Source organism: Helicoverpa armigera, chromosome 12 (assembly GCF_030705265.1).
Source record: "Helicoverpa armigera isolate CAAS_96S chromosome 12, ASM3070526v1, whole genome shotgun sequence".
In the NCBI taxonomy this organism is placed as follows: Eukaryota; Metazoa; Arthropoda; class Insecta; order Lepidoptera; family Noctuidae; genus Helicoverpa; species Helicoverpa armigera.
In genome coordinates, this window is record NC_087131.1 from 8,113,793 (window position 1) to 8,132,451 (window position 18,659).

At 35.2% G+C, this 18,659-nt stretch overlaps 1 protein-coding gene across 3 annotated transcripts in view; it reads left to right on the forward strand.

Moving 5' to 3' along the window:
* Window positions 1–18,659, forward strand: part of LOC110384032 (uncharacterized) — a 74,061-nt gene that overhangs the window by 37,693 nt on the left and 17,709 nt on the right. For all 3 annotated transcript variants that reach the window (XM_064037206.1, XM_021345061.3, XM_021345062.3), the window contains 2 exons: window positions 2,621–2,699; window positions 6,488–6,512. In XM_064037206.1, the coding sequence (XP_063893276.1) occupies window positions 2,628–2,699; window positions 6,488–6,512 (97 nt within the window). In that variant the 5' untranslated portion in view covers window positions 2,621–2,627. The remainder of the gene's footprint in view (window positions 1–2,620; window positions 2,700–6,487; window positions 6,513–18,659) is intronic.

Sequence of the window (18,659 nt, forward strand, 5' to 3'; positions counted from 1 at the left end):
GCAATTTAATGGAAAAATATATTTGCAATTTCATACCGTAATGAACAAAATAAACGTTTATCTACATAAACCACGATTAAAACCGATGACGTACTCATTTAAGCACGCAGAACGGTTGTACTCATTTGGGTGCGCAGACGGATTTAAGCTGGCAGATTAAATTAAACCCAACATTTGTCGGAAAAAACCAATAACCAATTATGATGAATTCACAGTTCAAACTGACACACCTAGGTACTTGCCTGTACCTGATTTAAGAGTAAACGAGCAAACGAAAAATTTCATTTCACGAATCACAATTCGATTTCGAAATCACTACACAAATACGCGGACGATAATTTCAATTAATACATAAATGAGTTGAGAATTGATTTTTGTTATTTTCGTTTCGTCATAAATATTAATCGGATGCCGAAGTCTCGCTGTTGACTTTTTGATTATTTAAAGAGTGAAGCACTGGAGAGGACATGCCGTTAATGCGATGTAATTAACTGCATAATTATTAACTAGCAGTGAAATGTTAAATAAAATCGGGTCTGGTGACCCATTTTTGTAGCACGAATAAGGTGAACTCAAGACATGTGAGAAAATGTCACCATGCGAACCAAAAAGTATCCCAAATCACACACTTTCTTAATACTTAAATGAAAAGCTTTAAATAAAAATCTTTTTTACAAAAAAATTAAACCGACTTCCCAAAACACTAAAAAGCAAAAAAAAACTATTTTTAGGTGCATCGGCCTAGAATTCGGTGTCTAATGGATGTTACTAAGTTAATTTTGCCACCGACTTCTAGGCCGATGCACCTAAAAATAGTTTTTTTTTGCTTTTTAGTGTTTTGGGAAGTCGGTTTAATTTTTTTGTAAAAAAGATTTTTATTTAAAGCTTTTCAGTGATACGTATAGTTGTCACTATCCATACAAGTGGGAAGTTCTCATCAATACAAAGAATATAAGTCCAAATACGAGGTATTTTACATATTCAGTTGTCGAGTTCCCTCGACTTTCTCTGGTCTCCATCATCAGGTCAGCTTCAAACCTTCACTGTTGCAAAGGTCTTGTCAATACAAATAATTTAAGCCCAAACACGAGGTAGTTTACATATTCAGTTGTCGAGTTCCCTCGACCCTCTCTGGTTTCCATCATCAGATCAGCTCCAAATCTTCACTGTTGAATAGTGCTTTTAGGCGTACATCTGAGCATCAAGTTTTTACCCTATGTATGCCTACAACTTTCGAAGGTTGCCCTCGATTTCTCAGGGTTTCCATCATCAGATCCTGACCTGATGACTATGGGACCAACTGGCAGCTATTCTGAGTCGAACAAAAAAAGAATCACGTAAATCGGTCCATAAACCTCGGAGTAATCGATGTACATACATAAAAAAAAAAACATACCGGCCGAATTGATAACCTCCTCCTTTTTGGGAAGTCGGTTAAAGAGCTTTAACGATGCAGCAATACCATAAATGGCCAATGATGAGAGTTTTTCTTATGTATTTAAAATCTGCTGCGATCTCCAAAGATAAGATACCAACTAGAAACCCTTTTTGGACGTTTTATGACCTGCAAACAAGAAATCTTATCTATTCAATCGATGTTTATAACTTACATATATGCACGGACGCTAAGTCAAAGTATTCACTATGATACATTACTAATTCTAATGTCAAGAGTACACGCGTTTTGTTAAACAAAAACTTTAATAATAAAAACATAAATAAAACGACATTGTTTTTACTTGAAATACAAACACAAAGTATTGTAGATTACATTTCACGTAACAAACTAAGAATTTTCAGAGTAGCCAGTTTGCAGTTTGTAATAAAACACCCACTAGTTTTCTGTTGCAACTCCATTTACGATTATAAGTTCGTGGGTGGAGGACTGAAGTACAAACGACAAAAGAATTTAGTATTTGCTTTTACAAATAAATTAATAAGTATCTATGCTTTATTAAATCCAAACTAATATTATAAATGCGAAAGTAACTCTGTCTGTCTGTCTGTCTGTCTGTCTTTTCTTCACGCCTAAACTACTGAACCGATTTGTGTGAAATTTGGTACAGACATAGTTTGAAACTTGAGAAAGGACATAGGATAAAAAATAAAATTTATTACGGACATATAGCGCCATCTATTGGTCAAATCAAAAATCTGCTGGTAGTCACTATTCCACGCGAACGAAGTTGCGGGCAAAAGCTAGTCACTTATATACTTATAGATCGATTGCTTATTATGTCATCTATGGCTGTCATGGCTGGCGGTATATGCCTTGCTATTTTGCAATAAACTGTCTGTAATTTGCTTTGTCGTTGCTCTGATTATGAGGACTTAATAAGTACCTACCATCATTTTTTCCGGAATAGAACAGATATACTACATAGTGCATATTTTGCAGATAAAATCTTTAAAGTAAAAAACATTCTGATTTAAAGCAACAGTTAAAACAAATCTAGTATTCATTGAAGAAACTAGAAAGCATGCTAAATGAGACTTTATTCCGTTGTTATTTCAGACTTTTCTTTTTCCAAAAATATAACGCCTTATTCTGTCAACTATATCCATGTTTCTGTAACTGTGTTGTTAAGAAAAGCTAAGCATTATTATGTTTTGTTCACAGATTTACGATGTTGATAAGGTGTCCGGCGGCACTATGTGTCGTCGCGTTTCTACTGGCTGCTGTGCGAGCCAGCTCAGAGGTAAGCTTTTATTGCTTATTTTATTTATTTATTTACTCAGCTCAACTGCATCTGTTGTCCGTTGTACTGAATGGATGATTGCATCTAAGCGTTCGTCTGTAGACATAAAAATACGTAGCTAGATTAAAATCGAACTTATTTAATGATTTGCTAACTATAAAATACCTACTAAACATTTTAAATAAGTCATCTTAACTTATGTTACTTGGCTTGCATATTTGAATTTTACAGCTTGGCCCATACCATTTGTAAAAAGATTGCAACACGTAAAAAATTTAGAAGCTCAGTTTTTTAAAGAAAAAGTTCAAGCGACTTTTACGTTTATTATTTTACACATGAATACTTAATTCTTAATGCGAGAAACTAATCAGTCTCATATCCCAGTAGACTACAAAGTCCGATATTGTACTCGGTTATAGTTCTCATAATTTCAGGTAAAACATTTTTCTCTCAGAACTAATCTTAAAAGTGCTACTCACTTAAGTAGAAATATAATCCGTTTCAACTTTTTACAAAAGCAATTTGGATTATTCCATTCTAAGATGGAATTTTATATTGCGACATAATAGTAATTACTCTATTAGTCGAATTGGTTAGCTAAACTCGAAATGCCATTAAAATTGGATTGACTATCAATAAAACTAATAACTGAGCCATTAAGGACTAATAGATAGGTTTATTTTGACATAAAATGGTAGGAGACGTAAAAAATAATCAAATCGAATTAGCCGAAAAACAAAGGCTTCTAGAGTCAAGGAAAAAGTTCACGAAGTAGAAAAAAGATTCGCTTTTCTGAGCATATTTTCAAATACTTTAATTATTCGATTTCAGAGCCCTAAAACTTGATCAAATAATTAAATGTTTGCTTAGCACAGGCGGATGTACAGACATCCTTCTCGATCATATTAGCGGAACATCTCATTGTATGGTAAACAAACTGTTATATTAACACAATGCATTGCAACACTATTATTGCAAAGTTGATTGCTTTTACCGAATTATCGAACAAAGAAAATACTTATTGTTCTTTCGTGTTCATTATGTGGAGTATTGTCTTGTTTGTGCATCAACTAAATTATTACGCTGTAATGCCAAAAGGTCAGGCAACGATGTTCTACGAGTATTCCCAGATGCTTGAACTCGCTTGTAACCTATGCAATTTGAGATAGTCAGTCGCGATGCTAAAACCCTTGACACAAATATAATAATGTTGGAAGAAAAATTCTAACATCGCAACATACTTACTTAAAATATATAGCCGACTTAAAAACGTTGCTTTATTCTGCAATATGAGTCAATGTCGAACCCTTCATGATACTCGTATATACGCTTCATATTATAGTAATCAAGTATGCAGTAATCAGCAGTTCTGTATCTGTTTCAACAATACACACAGTCATTAGTCGTAATCACCACAGTACGCTATCCACACATCTGTACCACAATTCACAAAACGTGTTAGTTTTGCCACAGCTAATAATACTATCTATCATTACGCTCGTAACACCTCCGATTCCAATTAATAATTAATACATGTCAATGCCGCAAAATTGCTTCATAATTATTTATCAGATCGACGATTTAAGGCATAGAAATTCAACACTACAAAAGTGGTTAAATTCGACACGGCAGGCGAGGTATCGTTTATTTTACGAACGACGTAATTATCCGTGAACACTGAAATTTTATAAAATTGTCTGCTAGGCCGTCTCATTATAATATAATAACGAGTTACGTAATAACTGCTTGTTCTGTGCAGTCACTCTGACGATCGATTACAAGTCGATTACACGTAGAGACCATAGCCTGTCGGAATCCATTAACTTTCATGTCACCGGGTGTCATGTTGGTACAAATCGGCGGCTATGTGATTTTGTAAGTAGTTAGACAAATATTGCGACTACGAGTTTGCGCTTTCAACACACACTCTGTTTGATTTGGCAAAAGCACCACGTATAATTCCAGCATATATTTGAATGCAACGCTTTCATGTGATATTTACTTAATTAATTATGAATTCAGGTTTTCAACTAGAATTTAATAACGTTATGAGTTGCCGCAACGTTGTGACAAAACCGCAGAATCGAATCAGCAAAATTCACTGAAATAAAACTTGACTCATAAATTCTCTTTTCCTTATCGCTCATAAAAGTTCCCGGCAAACAAAGTAAGTAAAACTACCAAGCTTCCAAGTCAGTTTAAGTGTAGAGGAACATAGTTGATTCAATCCACTTCTGCTGACGAACTGCGTTATATTGTAAGTACTTTCTAAGTATTTGAATCTTGGCTCTCACCATCAATCAGTAGTTGTCGTTATGTAACAATTAAGAGAACAGATTCGTAGTTTTATTAGTTGTGAACAATAGAAGTTATTGTTTTATTTATATCTGTTTTAGTCGGTCACGGGTGGCGAGTGTCCTCGCGAACCCACTTTCCCCAGTTTGGCAAGCCGCTCGAAATGTTTCATTCTGTCACGACCGCCCCGTTGTATCAATTTCCAAATGGAAAACTGTGAAACTGACCACATTTCGGATTTGTTTCGATGTATGCGGTCTGGGAATATCAATCTATAATTTTTTTGTTTATTCTGATTAGCCGCCGGCAGTCAAGTCGACCGTGTTTACAGTCCGTTATATGAAAAGTAGTATTTATTTACCCAGGTACACAATAAACCGTTATTGGAGATTTATTTTATATTTAAAGTCAATCATTCAGCTCCATGTTTATGACATTTGGTTTTCAAAAGACTACAAAGTGTAGATAAATAAGCAATATCCTACATTTCAGTACATTCCTATTAAAATTAATTTAGCGTTCAACCTCAAACTGTACGTGTACGTACGGCCATAACAAAGATTCATTGCTGTAATGTTGTCACACACAAACTAAATTGAGTGGCGGGATAACGAGATTCCCAAATATGGTGACCAGTAATATGACGGGCGGCCTACACAAAGTTTACTTCAGCATAAAGGGGGCACTAAGGCCTTACAATCTAGCCCATATATTAAGTTACAAGTACCTAAGTTACCTGGATAAACGAAGCGGTTCCTATATACAAACCCGGTATAATATAACAGGTTCAGTTGCTTGCATTGGAAAGCACGTTACATCGTTGGCTCTATTTAACTGATTACGTTAATATCTAATCTCATGTAATAAATAAATTCATTCAGAATGAGAGCAAGAATTTAATTAGTCAGTCCGGAAGTTTTGAGGCCGTCTCTGAATATTCGTAAAATGTCGTGGTGAGTCTTTACGCGTAAAACTTCTTTCGTACAAAGGCATATTTTACTTTACTACTGTCTACGTTTGCTTTCTATAACATAGGACTCTTTACGTACAGAGAGATCGTTATCGTTACGACAAAGCCTTAGAGTTGTTACAGAGGACGTTAGTTTTCCGAATAACTGGGGTTCAGAGCGTCCCAGATTAAAGCAACGACATCCAGCTATACCAAAATACAAACGAGATGATTCCGTACAAAGATTTTTAGAATTGAACCTGCCTTTGTTTCTATGTACAACACGAGTACTGTGCAGAGTTTTGAAACGTTGTCCATGACCAATAGGCAACCTTTTAGTGTATAAATTGGTGTGGGTCTTGTACGAGACAGTTTTTGGGGTGAATGACCAAAAGCTTAACTCGATATCGCATTATCCTTCCTCGGCTAGCTACTCTATCGGATCCAAATACTTCAAAACTTCGCAAGATCAAAGTGCTGCCAGCCTCAAACATTTTACAAAACTTGAAGTGCAAATATCTAATAATTTTGTTTTTGTTCACAGGGCAACCTTTTCACGTGTCCGAATGGTAAGTGAAATCTCTTTATTGTTTAATATCTACTTCATACAACTTCTGCCAATACTTGAAATAACTTCGACGGGGATCGGACTTTCTATTTAATTAAAATCGGGGCCAGTGCCTCGGTTTACCTTTGGGAAATATAAAACTTGCTAACATTGTTGTTTTAGCGGTTTAATGAACAACACGCTGTACATGAACTTTCATTGTTTTATTGTGGAGTTGTTTCAGACATATGACTTGTTTGTATTTGTTACTCCCAGTGTGTTCCGTAAGTGTGTTTACTGGTTTAATCAATAAACTAAACAAGTACGAACTAAACTAGAATTTTGTTATGAGCGTTAATTCTGAATTATATTCACGTCTCCGTATTTAATAAAAAAGGGGTTTCTCTGATTATACGAAACTTAATCCGAGAAGGAATTAGTAGTCATCGGGAGTGCTCACTAACTCCCTTATATTGTAAAGCGAGGTGGCCAGAAAGAGTCTGATTATGCCCCTCACTAACGAACGTAGCCTCCTTTATTCGTGTACGCTTTGACTATTAAACCCGCTGTGTATGAGGTTATTAGCTCAACTATATTTCTGTATACGGTTAGTTTTCTTTTTGCACAGAAATATAAATAATATTCAGTCAAATATAACCTCTAAATTGCACATTATTGTTCGTAGCGTAGTCTTGGATACTTTCCAAATGTCATACGAATGTATACTATAGGTATACCTAATAGAGATTTGTACCTATTGTGTTGTAATCAAGACGCAACGGCTGAAATCCTGAATCCTTCTAAGTTATGGAAACTACCAATTAATATTCAGACGTAAATATATATATTTTTTTTCTTAGCCCTTATTGTCCCACTGCTGGGCAAAGGCCTCCCCATTTTGTCTCCACACCTCTCGATCCTTAGACTGCTCCCACCAGTCAGGGTTGTAGGCGTCCAGATCGTCACGCCACCTCTTCCGGGGCCCCGGAAGAGACGTAAATATAATGAAGTAAAATGGCTGAGTAGGTAAACAGCGTGACAATTAATCACATCTAGTAACGTGTAGCGCGCCAGTATTTAAACACTAACATATACGGCTGTTTGTTTAGTGAAAAGCGCAAGCGGAAAGCTTAGAGAAACTTTTCCGACCGATTAAAATTACTCAAAGTCATAATACCACAACAAGCATTTATTTGATAAAGCGTAGGCATGGAAATAATTTTCGTTAAATTGTTCTCTTAAACTTTTTATATGTTGACGAACGTGACTAGTTGGACATGGAAACTTTTTATATGTTCTAGCCTTGAGAACAAAAACGATCACTTAAACAAATATGATAAAAATAGCGATAATTAAATGGTCGAAGATCAGAATAGTGTTATGAGTTACCTGAGATTATTGAAACATATAATGTAGATAATTCCTTTAATCAAATATTGGGACCTAACATTGCATAATTTGACTAATTATTCTCAATCTACTCCCGCTCGCTTGTTAATAAAACTGCAGCCTAATCAGGCAGGTACTACCCACAGCGAGTGCGTAATTATTAAAGCTACCTACGTCGCGGCGCTTAGAACAATGTGTTATGAAACTCTGACGCAAGGTTCTTGTGAGCTTTCAAACCAATATTTTATCAACTGGTTTGCTACTAAATAAAACAACAGAAACAAAACACGCTCATTCAAATCTATCAGTATTAAAGTAGATACACCTTGACATTGATCTACTTAAGAAAAATGTCGTAGGCACTATCTTTTTGCACGTCACACATAATTTTGTGTATCGAATTGCATTTTCAAGTACCTATCTTACTTACTTCCTAAAAACACATTAGCACATGTACCTTTACTTAGGTACTTGTACTACCAGTTGGCATATATTTATGCTGTTAGACATACTTACCTGCTACGAAATAGTATAAATACATCTATTTATCATCTCAATAGAAAGCACACAACTAAAGTAATCCAGAGCAAATCAAAACCAATACCTATTAGAATAAATAGTCGACAATATAATACGCTGTTCATGCAGTTCAATTTCAAAGCGGTTTCTAACGACCTTGCGCTCGCGCATCCGCCAGCTAAGCTAAATAGGCGGTGACCACATCTTGTGGAATTTCGCGTCGCTTTGACTAACGACTTAAAAACTAGCCTAAGTGTGCATAGTGCATAGAACAGACATTATATGTGTTAGGTTGTAAGGTGTGTTGTAATAAGCAAGCGTAATAGATAAGTAATTATGGTGGAAAATAGGCAATAATATCCCCGTGGTTACACCGGTATCGATTGCATCTGAAAGTACAACACTATAGAATTAACTAGCTACATAGAGAGAGGCTTTGAAAATCTGTACCACCTACCGCATGCAAATTGCACAATATTATTAAAATAGCAATCTTATTCGCTGTCGTCATTAGAATGCTCGGAATGTGCTTAAATGTAATAAATTTCTTACTTTTTAAATACGTGCTATTTGTTAATTTTTTATATTGAACAAACAATTATTACTTCCTACATAGTTATCTACTTTTTAGGGTTCCGTAGCCAAAATGGCAAAAACGGAACCCTTATAGTTTCGTCATGTCCGTCTGTCCGTCTGTCCGTCTGTCCGTCTGTCCGTCTGTCCGTCTGTCACAGCCGATTTACTCGGAAACTATAAGTACTACAGTGATGAAATTTGATGGGAATATGTGTTGTATGAACCGCTACAAAAATATGACACTAAATAGTAAAAAAAAGAATTGGGGGTGGGGCCCCCCATACATGTAACTGAGGGATGAAATTTTTTTTTTCGATGTACATACCCGTGTGGGGTATCAATGGAAAGGTCTTTTAAAATGATATAAAGTTTTCTAAAAAACATTTTTCTTAAAGTGAACGGTTTTTGAGATATCAGCTCTCAAAGTCGTAAAAAGTATGTCCCCCCCCCTCTATTTTTATAACTACGGGGTATAAAATTCTAAAAAAAATAGAGGTGATGCATGCTAATTAACTCTTTCAACGATTTTTGGTTTGATCAAAGTATCTCTTATAGTTTTTGAGATAGGTTGATTTAACTGTAATTTACGGAACCCTTCGTGCACGAGTCCGACTCGCACTTGGCCGGTTTTTTTTTACAATGTCTTTGAAAATGATAACAGATGCATTTTTTTTTACAAACGATTTAAAATAAATTTATACTCTGATACAAAAACAAAAAGAAAGCTATGACGCTGTAAGGTTAATGTGTAATTTGAAATGTGTATTAAGAATGACCCTTAGTAGGAAAATAATCTCACTGCAAAACAATAACTTCAATCTCCTTTATACATGACACCAACGCGTACCCCTATTTTTTAAGGGGAAGTCAATCTCAGGACCCGACCTCTAGATAAATGATGCGGTCGCCCTAACATACGTTCGGAGCCCCTACGTGTTAAGTTTAGATAACTTAATGTGTTTTCCGCGTATGCAAAGTGAAAAGAAAGTGCTTTTCTTATTCGAAATGAGTTTTCTAAGTGCACCTATTGCATTTAAAATACCAATTTCCAGTATAAGTACTAGCGTTAGTATTTATTAGACAACAATGCACATTGATGTCGAGAACATGTACCTAGTATATTTTCTCCAAGAGGGAACTAAAATAAGTCTCCAACACGTCCTCAGTAAACAATTCACGGACATGTAAATATCATTCAATTGCTTTTGCAATTAATTATGAAAGAGGAATGCATACAGATACGTTATTTTATGTCAACCCTTTCAAACTGTTTGACCTACTAAAGGATTCTATTTTGAATCATGAGCCGAAACGTAAGCGAAATGAATTGAGTTTGTGACTACGTACGGTTTTCATCAGCCACATAATTAGCCTAGGAAATTGCCTCGAGTCCCGACACACGTGCACTGATGAACTCGCGTAATCAAACGTTGAGGACCTACGTCACTGGGCTAAAGTATTGCCACTGATTGCCTGACAAACAACGGTTTAATGCGAAATGAAGGGTGGATGAATACGGAAAATTTTAATATGGTATCGATTGACGTTTTCGCAGAAATTTTAATCAACTGAAAAAGGAAGAGAAATATCCTTTTCAATTTTACAAGGAACAGAATTTTTAAAATAAAAAGGGGTTTGTTTTTAAAAATATGAGATTAATTATTATCCTTTGCAATATATTACACAATGTTATGATACAATAATACCTAAATACATCAGGTTTTATGTAGTTTAATGTTGTCCATTAGAACACCTACCAACTCTTCATTAAAACAGATAACCTTATTACACTTCATATTAGGAATGAATCAAATACGTTTTTTTTATGAAAATCTCGATTCACATTAAAAGGTCATTGACTCCGTTGCATTATCTCTCGTTCTATTTCCTTACAACGTAACACCTACATAGTTAAACATCAAGATTATTCAACAGAGTTCTCAGCGATTCCTATTACCTACTGTTACACAACATTGCACAAAAACTAGGCTCAGTGCTTAGCAATAAACCACATTTTAGATCTGAAAATAAAGTTAGGGTGCAGCCACAACCTGTTATTTACCCAGTAATATAATTACGCAGGATATTGGAGCAACAGTCGCAAATGGCAATGTTCCTGTAGACAGATTGAATCGAAAATCGCTCCAAGCTGGAATTAACGCGACAGACTTGTGATTACACGTAATTCAATGGAGTTAATCCGTGTAGCTGTTGTTTACAGTACGTCGATATAAAGCTTTAGAAACTCAAACAGCATTACAGAACAAAGTTCCCGCGAAGATGCCATTAGAGAATCGTTTTGACACGAAATTGCGTCTTGTTAATTACTTGATCAAATAAATGGAACAAAAAACAATTTTTACTCGCAAATTAGTTGATTGAGATAATTTGAGAAGCAAATTATACAGGAAACTCAGATCCAAGGCAGTTCGCATAAAATTACCGTCAGCCACAGTATTGCGAAGAAAAAACAAATATTGCTCGTTGGTCTAGAACAGACTTTTTTGACTTTTGCATACGATGTTTTAATACGAAAAAATAGTTGGATTTGCCAATATATTATTATTCTTAATCAAACCTCCCTGAAACTCAATTTATTTAATACAATATTCCAATTACAATTAGTATGTTCGATTTCGTAGAAAAACAAAAACGAATCGCTTTTATAAAACTTTTGAAAAACGAAGGCAGTATGGCTGACGTCAGCTTATCGAGCAAAGCTGCGTAAACGTTAATTAGGAGTACAAACTGGTACATACGTACATACATCTGTTTATTTGTATATAACGAAAGTTAGAGCTAATTAGAACCTAACGAGGATTTAGTCCTTGAGTCAGCCTTGTGTTATATCAATCATAATGAACGGTAATTATTTATGCTCATTGCTCACTGTTATTGTTTAAGCACCATGCGTAGGTTTCAACTCATTAGCTAATTACTTTGATAATGGTTTCGATAGATTGTTAGTTCTTATTAAAGTGAGCTTTACAAAAAGTAAAGGAATATATACCTATTTTCAGTATTTCAGGAATTGCAACAACCTTAATGAATACACATTGAAAAAGTACTTTAAAAAAAGGTTCAACAAAGTACACTCTATTTAGCATAAAAAAGTAATATACAACTCAAATAAAACTGAAAAGATAATTTTAACTTGGCTCCTCAAAGTTCTTAAGGCAATAAACGTGAGATGCTTTAGATATATGATAATCCCTCTTATTTACACTCCCTGAGATAAAGTTAAATTATATTATTCATGAAAATATATAGCTCTGTATCAAATTTCTAATACCTCAAACATTAAAGTTTGTCTCTAAGTTAAACTATAGATTACTTGAGAAATAAGTGAACAGTGTTCTCAAGAGCAACTTAAGCTTTATCTATCTTTATTACAATTCTAGAACATATTACGTGTCTACACACTGTTTCGCTACCTTTTTGAAATTGTGACACAAATAAAAAAATAACTATTTCTCGATATAATAACTACTCCAATGCAAAAAGAAACATGAGAGGTTTTTAACCGTCTTCACAAAAAGGATGCGATTTTCAATTGGGATGTTTGTAATTCATTTTATTTTTACTTTATTGTATTTTTCACAAGTACATAATTACCAATGTGTTTTTCTATCCGTTTCTTTATAAATGAATTGTAAATCGAGATAAAAATAACACAACAATCCTCATCCTCAGTCAATCCGGTACAAAATTACAACCAATGTTAAAAAATGCGGTACACCCACGCCAAATTACGGAGGTCGGCAACATATCTGCATATATTACCAACAGCTCTCCCTTTTGTTTGCTTTCCGAAGCAAATGAATGTCAAAGGTCAACAATTTAATGATGAACAATCATTTCGACGAATAATTGGATTTACTTTGAATTTAAAATGAATAATTTTTATATGTGTAGCTATAGACATGTTTACCAGCTTTCGTTAGCTGCTTGATAAAAGCTCTGTGAAGGCTGTAAAACCATCACTGGCTAAAAATGATTTTATATTTTACTTTTAAAGTTTATATTTGTTTTTACCGTATATTTTTGGGTCACAAAATGCGATATATGCTGAGAGTAAGTCTAAAAAAATGAATACCGGGAAATGACTCACCCATATTTCATAGAACTCCAATAACTTTCGAAAGCAAACATAAAGGTAACATATCGAAGGACTTTTCGTTTAACGGATATAAAACTTTGAAAGGATAAAATGCTAAATTAAGTTGATTACATGATCCTGCAGGAAGTAACGTATGTATATGCAATCTCAATTAGTCAATAGCCTTGTTTGAATAGCTTCTGTCACTGGAAACACTATCGCTCCGGCTCATAGACAAGACCAGTGGTACTCAAACTATGAAACTCCAATGCAACACGTAGGATTTTTTAAAGTCGCAAGACTAAATTATAAGATTATCGAAGGATTGCTAAGCTTCCTTATCTTACGTACTTAGACTAAAAAAAATAGTCCATGAGTTGAAATTGATTTAATTAAAGTTATGAATGATAACTTTTTTTTAATGCGGTACAATGTCATAATTCATAATTTAACTGAACTTACAAAATACATCTACATGCTCAAATATTTACCCATATCTCGTAGTTAAACAAATCAGGCTCATAACGAGTTACGCAGAACAATCGAACAATCTTTGTTCAGGAGATATTTGTTCTCAAACCGATTTCTTTCCTTCCAATGGTACACTTACTGGCAGGAATACAAATGCGGCCGAAAGATTGAGCACCGCCGACGACACTCTAGAGACAAATTAATGCTATATTCTAGTGGGACACTGCGAACACTAGAAAGGTGGTTGCCATTGCACTGAATACTAATAGCTCCTTGAGTGTATGTCGATACTATTGACAATCGAGCAGACGGTTCACCATCACCTGGTACTGTATGCATTTTATAACACGATGCCATGAAAACATGCATAAATGTCACTTTATGGCACTGTGACAATATGTTTTTAGGCTTTGAAAAGACGTATGGTAAAGTCATTATTGCAATGAAGTATTCATTCGGTCATTGTATTTGATGTGCTGAAAAAAGCACAGGTTAACTGACAGTCGAAAGTTAAGTTGATAAAAATATTCCATCATTTTTAGAAGCTTTTAACTTAGGTACTTATGTCGACATTTACTAGGTACGTTTATTTACATTGCGTTCCTAAACGACGCTAACAATGCCATGTTATATAGCACCGCAATACATGTCAGCATGTAGTTTATGCTGGCTTATGATTGAGCAACATTCACGCCTAAGCTGCGCCGACGTGCTACATCTTGCCAACATACCTTGTAAATTATATCTGCATTTGAATACCGAGATTAATATACGCAAGGTATACGATAATGTGAATTGCAAGATGATGTGTTATGGACACTCGGTTTTGCATTCGCAGAAACTGTGTCGCAGGTGTCTTAAAATATTTGTAATGCTTCGAATGAAGAATCTACTTCACGCAATATTTTATAAAACAAGATAATGATTAAAAAATACATGACAGACTACCTATTTCGTACTACGTATGTATCTCTAAAGTCCACAAAGATTAATTAAATTCCCATCACAATTTCTCAGACCAATAACGATGACGATATTGCGTTGACAAAGCAAATACTTTAGACTTCATAAGCGAAGAAAATTAACTCAAAATGTTGGGCAAACAGACGTGGCTATTGTTCAATAAGCGACAGGGCTGAATTCCATCGCTTTCACCGCTGCACCCGAGTTATGAAGCTCCAAGATAAATGCAACCGACTACGCTGTACTTTACACTTTATACGACACGACGTGTTTACGATTTTTCAAGAGCTTTTGACGCTTTATGACTTTTTTTCGTTTTATTAAATCATAGTTTGTCGCTGGCTAGATGTTTTAATAACAGTAAAATCCAAAAATATTTTTGGCTTAAAGTTTTCTATCTGACATTACAAAGCTTGGTGTTCCATGTTGCATTATGGTCATCTTAACATTCGGTACAATAGATACAAATGTTCCCTCAATGTACCTTCAAAGGTCCCTCATAGGGCAAGCATATCAACCTTTTTAGTTTAAATCTCTATTGAGTCACTATCGGATAAAACCTCACAAACCAGTCGTGAACCATAAAAGTAATCCCGTACAGCGAATGAATGCTGTGTTATCGATCTTTAGTAATTGCAGCCCCCAGTTTTCTATACTGGCTGTATCTAGGCGTACCGTTAGATCCTGGCCTACAACTGGGCTAATCATAACCACAGCTACCTACTAGTACGTTAATAGTTGACCTTCTTTGCTTGTAAGTTGTATGCAAACTTTTGCCTTTAGCTACTCATTGGATAGGCTTACTCTGGCCATGTGGAGTTTCTATATCTATATTGCTTCATTAGTTCGTTTAAAGGAGACTTTTACACAAATAAATTGGATTTCGATAAAATAAAAATAGCCTTAAGATGAAAGCAACTTCCATTTATTTATCGGCCTTAATTGCGCGTACGTGACAATATGCTTAATATACGGATTAAAAGAAAAGCCAGACAGCTAAATAAACATAAGAGGATCTAAACGAGCCATCATCTTTTAGAGTCAGTAATAATACTTTAAGTAGTAAGCTAGTAAAACAAATACATAAAATATTTCTAACACAAAGATAATAATTGTCAATTCTATTGTTTATTCGACAACAGCTATCATTTGTTTTTGGTTACGTCATAAAAATGACTTAAGCGGAGTGACCTTTATGCATCTTCCGTATTCAATTTATAAAAATACATTTAGTAGAAAAAATATTAACTTGAACTCGGAACACTAATTTGTTTAATGAGTCAATTGGAGAATTTAGTAAATATTATCTTCTAGGATAAATCAAGCCTTGGTTAACCTTAGAATAACAATTGTTCAAATCGTTTGATAAACGACGGTTATCTCCGCGCGCCCCGATAATAAAATACATACAAATGTTCAGAACCTCCTCCTATTTGAGAAGTCTGTTAAAACGTAAATTGTTCAAAAGTAATAAGTTTTCATCACAAGAACACATCTTGTTTTCCTAACGTGTCTTTGATTACTTGACTGTCAGTTACTGTCACATAAACGTCAGTCGTGCTAAACATAAAGTTATCAAGTGTATTCTAAACTTGGCACGCATCTGCCATGACATTTGGAGCATCACAATCTGGGTCAGTTGTTTAGTATGGCGAATAGCTACTTGCATTCGCTCCCACTAACAATACGTGTGATTGTTCAATTACGACCTACAGGATTTCTTAACTTGGCGTTACATACGGGACTTTAGTTCCTTTTCATGTCAATTTAACTACAAATGCGAAGTCGATAACAAAGTAAAAAAGTTTTTTTTTGCGTGCGGATGTCTTAAAATTGTAAAAACATAGGCATTATCTAAATAACACGCAGGTAATTATGATGTAAGTATATTTTTATGTTGAGTAGGTACACGTGTGTAAATTCAATATGTATACATTCTATATGTACCTATGATTTTTACATGTCTTTGAGGGTTTACCATTATCTCAAGCGCTCAAAGGAATCGAAATGTCTTTTCCTTTCGCATTTTGGTCTAGCTCCGTAATTCCACTATTTTAGATTCTTTTTGAATTCACATACTAACATGTGTCGTAAGACGAATATCATTGATTGATTTTTTTATCTAACGAGACAATGTAGGCTTTGTGCCGCTACAGTCAATCGAGCGGCAAACAGCCAGCCTTGGAGGTTCTCATTTGTAATGAGTGAAAGGCAGCGCCTCGATCATACATAGTCGAGACGTGACTCACTGATGACGCTTTATATACGAATATAACCTATGCACCTTCAACTTTAAGATGAACAGAGGTTTTAAAATTCAGAAAAGTCTCGAATCAAAGACATATGGATGGCGATGAAACATATATAGCTGGGTTAAACCATTATGCAGGGCGAGTGTGCTGCATAACTAATGTGATATCTAAAGAATGATATTCAGTTTTTTTTAAGTAGTGCAATGGCAAATGCGAGAACAATCAAACTAGAAGAAGCAATAATTATGAGTAACAATTCTACTAAATCAGACTGAAACTTCATTGCGTACGACTGCATTTTTCCCACGACCGCTCCGATTAGATTTGCAGATAACAATATAAAAATTAACGCTCCGGGCTACAATGTTGCAGCATTCATTTCGAATTTAAAACTATAATTTCATTTTGAATCGCTAATCACATTACTTGGTATTTACAAATGCAGAATTTGGTATTCATTTGAGAATGATGTTTAATCATGTAACGCCAAAACTACTATTTTTGCAGTATGTAATACGATAGGCTACTTTGATCAAGATGTGGGAAGGAGTTCAGTTCAGAGACAAGTGAAGCCACGGGGAACGGCTAGATTTGTTATTAACCAATGCAGTGCGCTCGATAGAATCAGTAGGTACGTAACTAAGCCACAGAGTAGGCGCGTGCCCTCTACTACAGATCTAAATAGAGCAGTAAGTCAATCTCCGGTGCGGAGGCATATCCGTATATCCTTCAAAGGTTTCAGGTTTGCCTCGCTAAGAGGCACTCGACACAATTGATCGGCAGCCACCGTGTCGGCGACCGGTCGACATTGCTCTCGTCCCGTTTGGAGCCAACCTTATTGACGCAGAACTGTTTTGTATGTGTTTGGTTACGTAGGTTTAGTTTATTGTTTGTGCAAGTTGGTCTTGTCTGATGAACAGTTATATAAGACAAGTGAATTTATTGTAATTAATGTTCGCCGTTAAATTCACACTCATATGGCCAACGCCTTTTCAAAAGTCTCTAAAACTGTTCGCTGGTGCTCTTCATGTTACAAAACATAATTGACTGTTACATTACTCACAAATTAAGTTATTTTGTTGCAAGGCGTAATGTTTGCGAACACGAAGGTCCATCTTCAAATTTTAATGTAATATTTATTCACTTAATTATGCGAACATTGTTTCGCAAAGTCAAATCATTAAATGTCAATGATGTCGTAACTCCATCCGTACAAACACGAATATGAATGCATACCAAACTGATCAATTCGTGCGTAATCGATTAAATACGTAGCTTTCTCCAATGAGAAAAGTAGTCAATCGGTATGAACCGCGTTGATTGAAAGCCCCGTATCTCGATACTCAACAGTTACAAAGCTCAGTCATCCGAGTCCGTAGACATGGGAAATGAATGCGATCCCCTATGAAGCCCACTGATGATATCCATGATATATCATGTGGGAATAACGTATAAGGAGACCTAACTGTAATACAGCTACCATATAACAACATGCTCTCAAGCGTCCTGACTTTATATCGCAAATAATAAATCTACGTTGTGTGTAGGATTAAATTATTCACTTAGAAAAAGTGTACTAAGATATTGTAAACCATTCCATTTTATGGAAATTCCGTACCATTTAGGTTTATGTACGTAGCTCGTACAACTTGATACGTTAAATATCGCCATAGATATTATAGCCTATAATGCTCCACTCAATATTCTCTGATGATGATGGCGAATATCGGTCTGTGGAGATTTTCTATAGCCGCAATAAGCCACAAAATCAATGGAAGCATTGGCTTTGATCCTTCCTTTGCACGTTAGAGCTATTCAGTAAAACTCAGTGACTTGTCACTATGCGGGGTAATTACGTCCATCGCACGTAACTATTAGCCGTATGTAGGTGTTCTCCCGC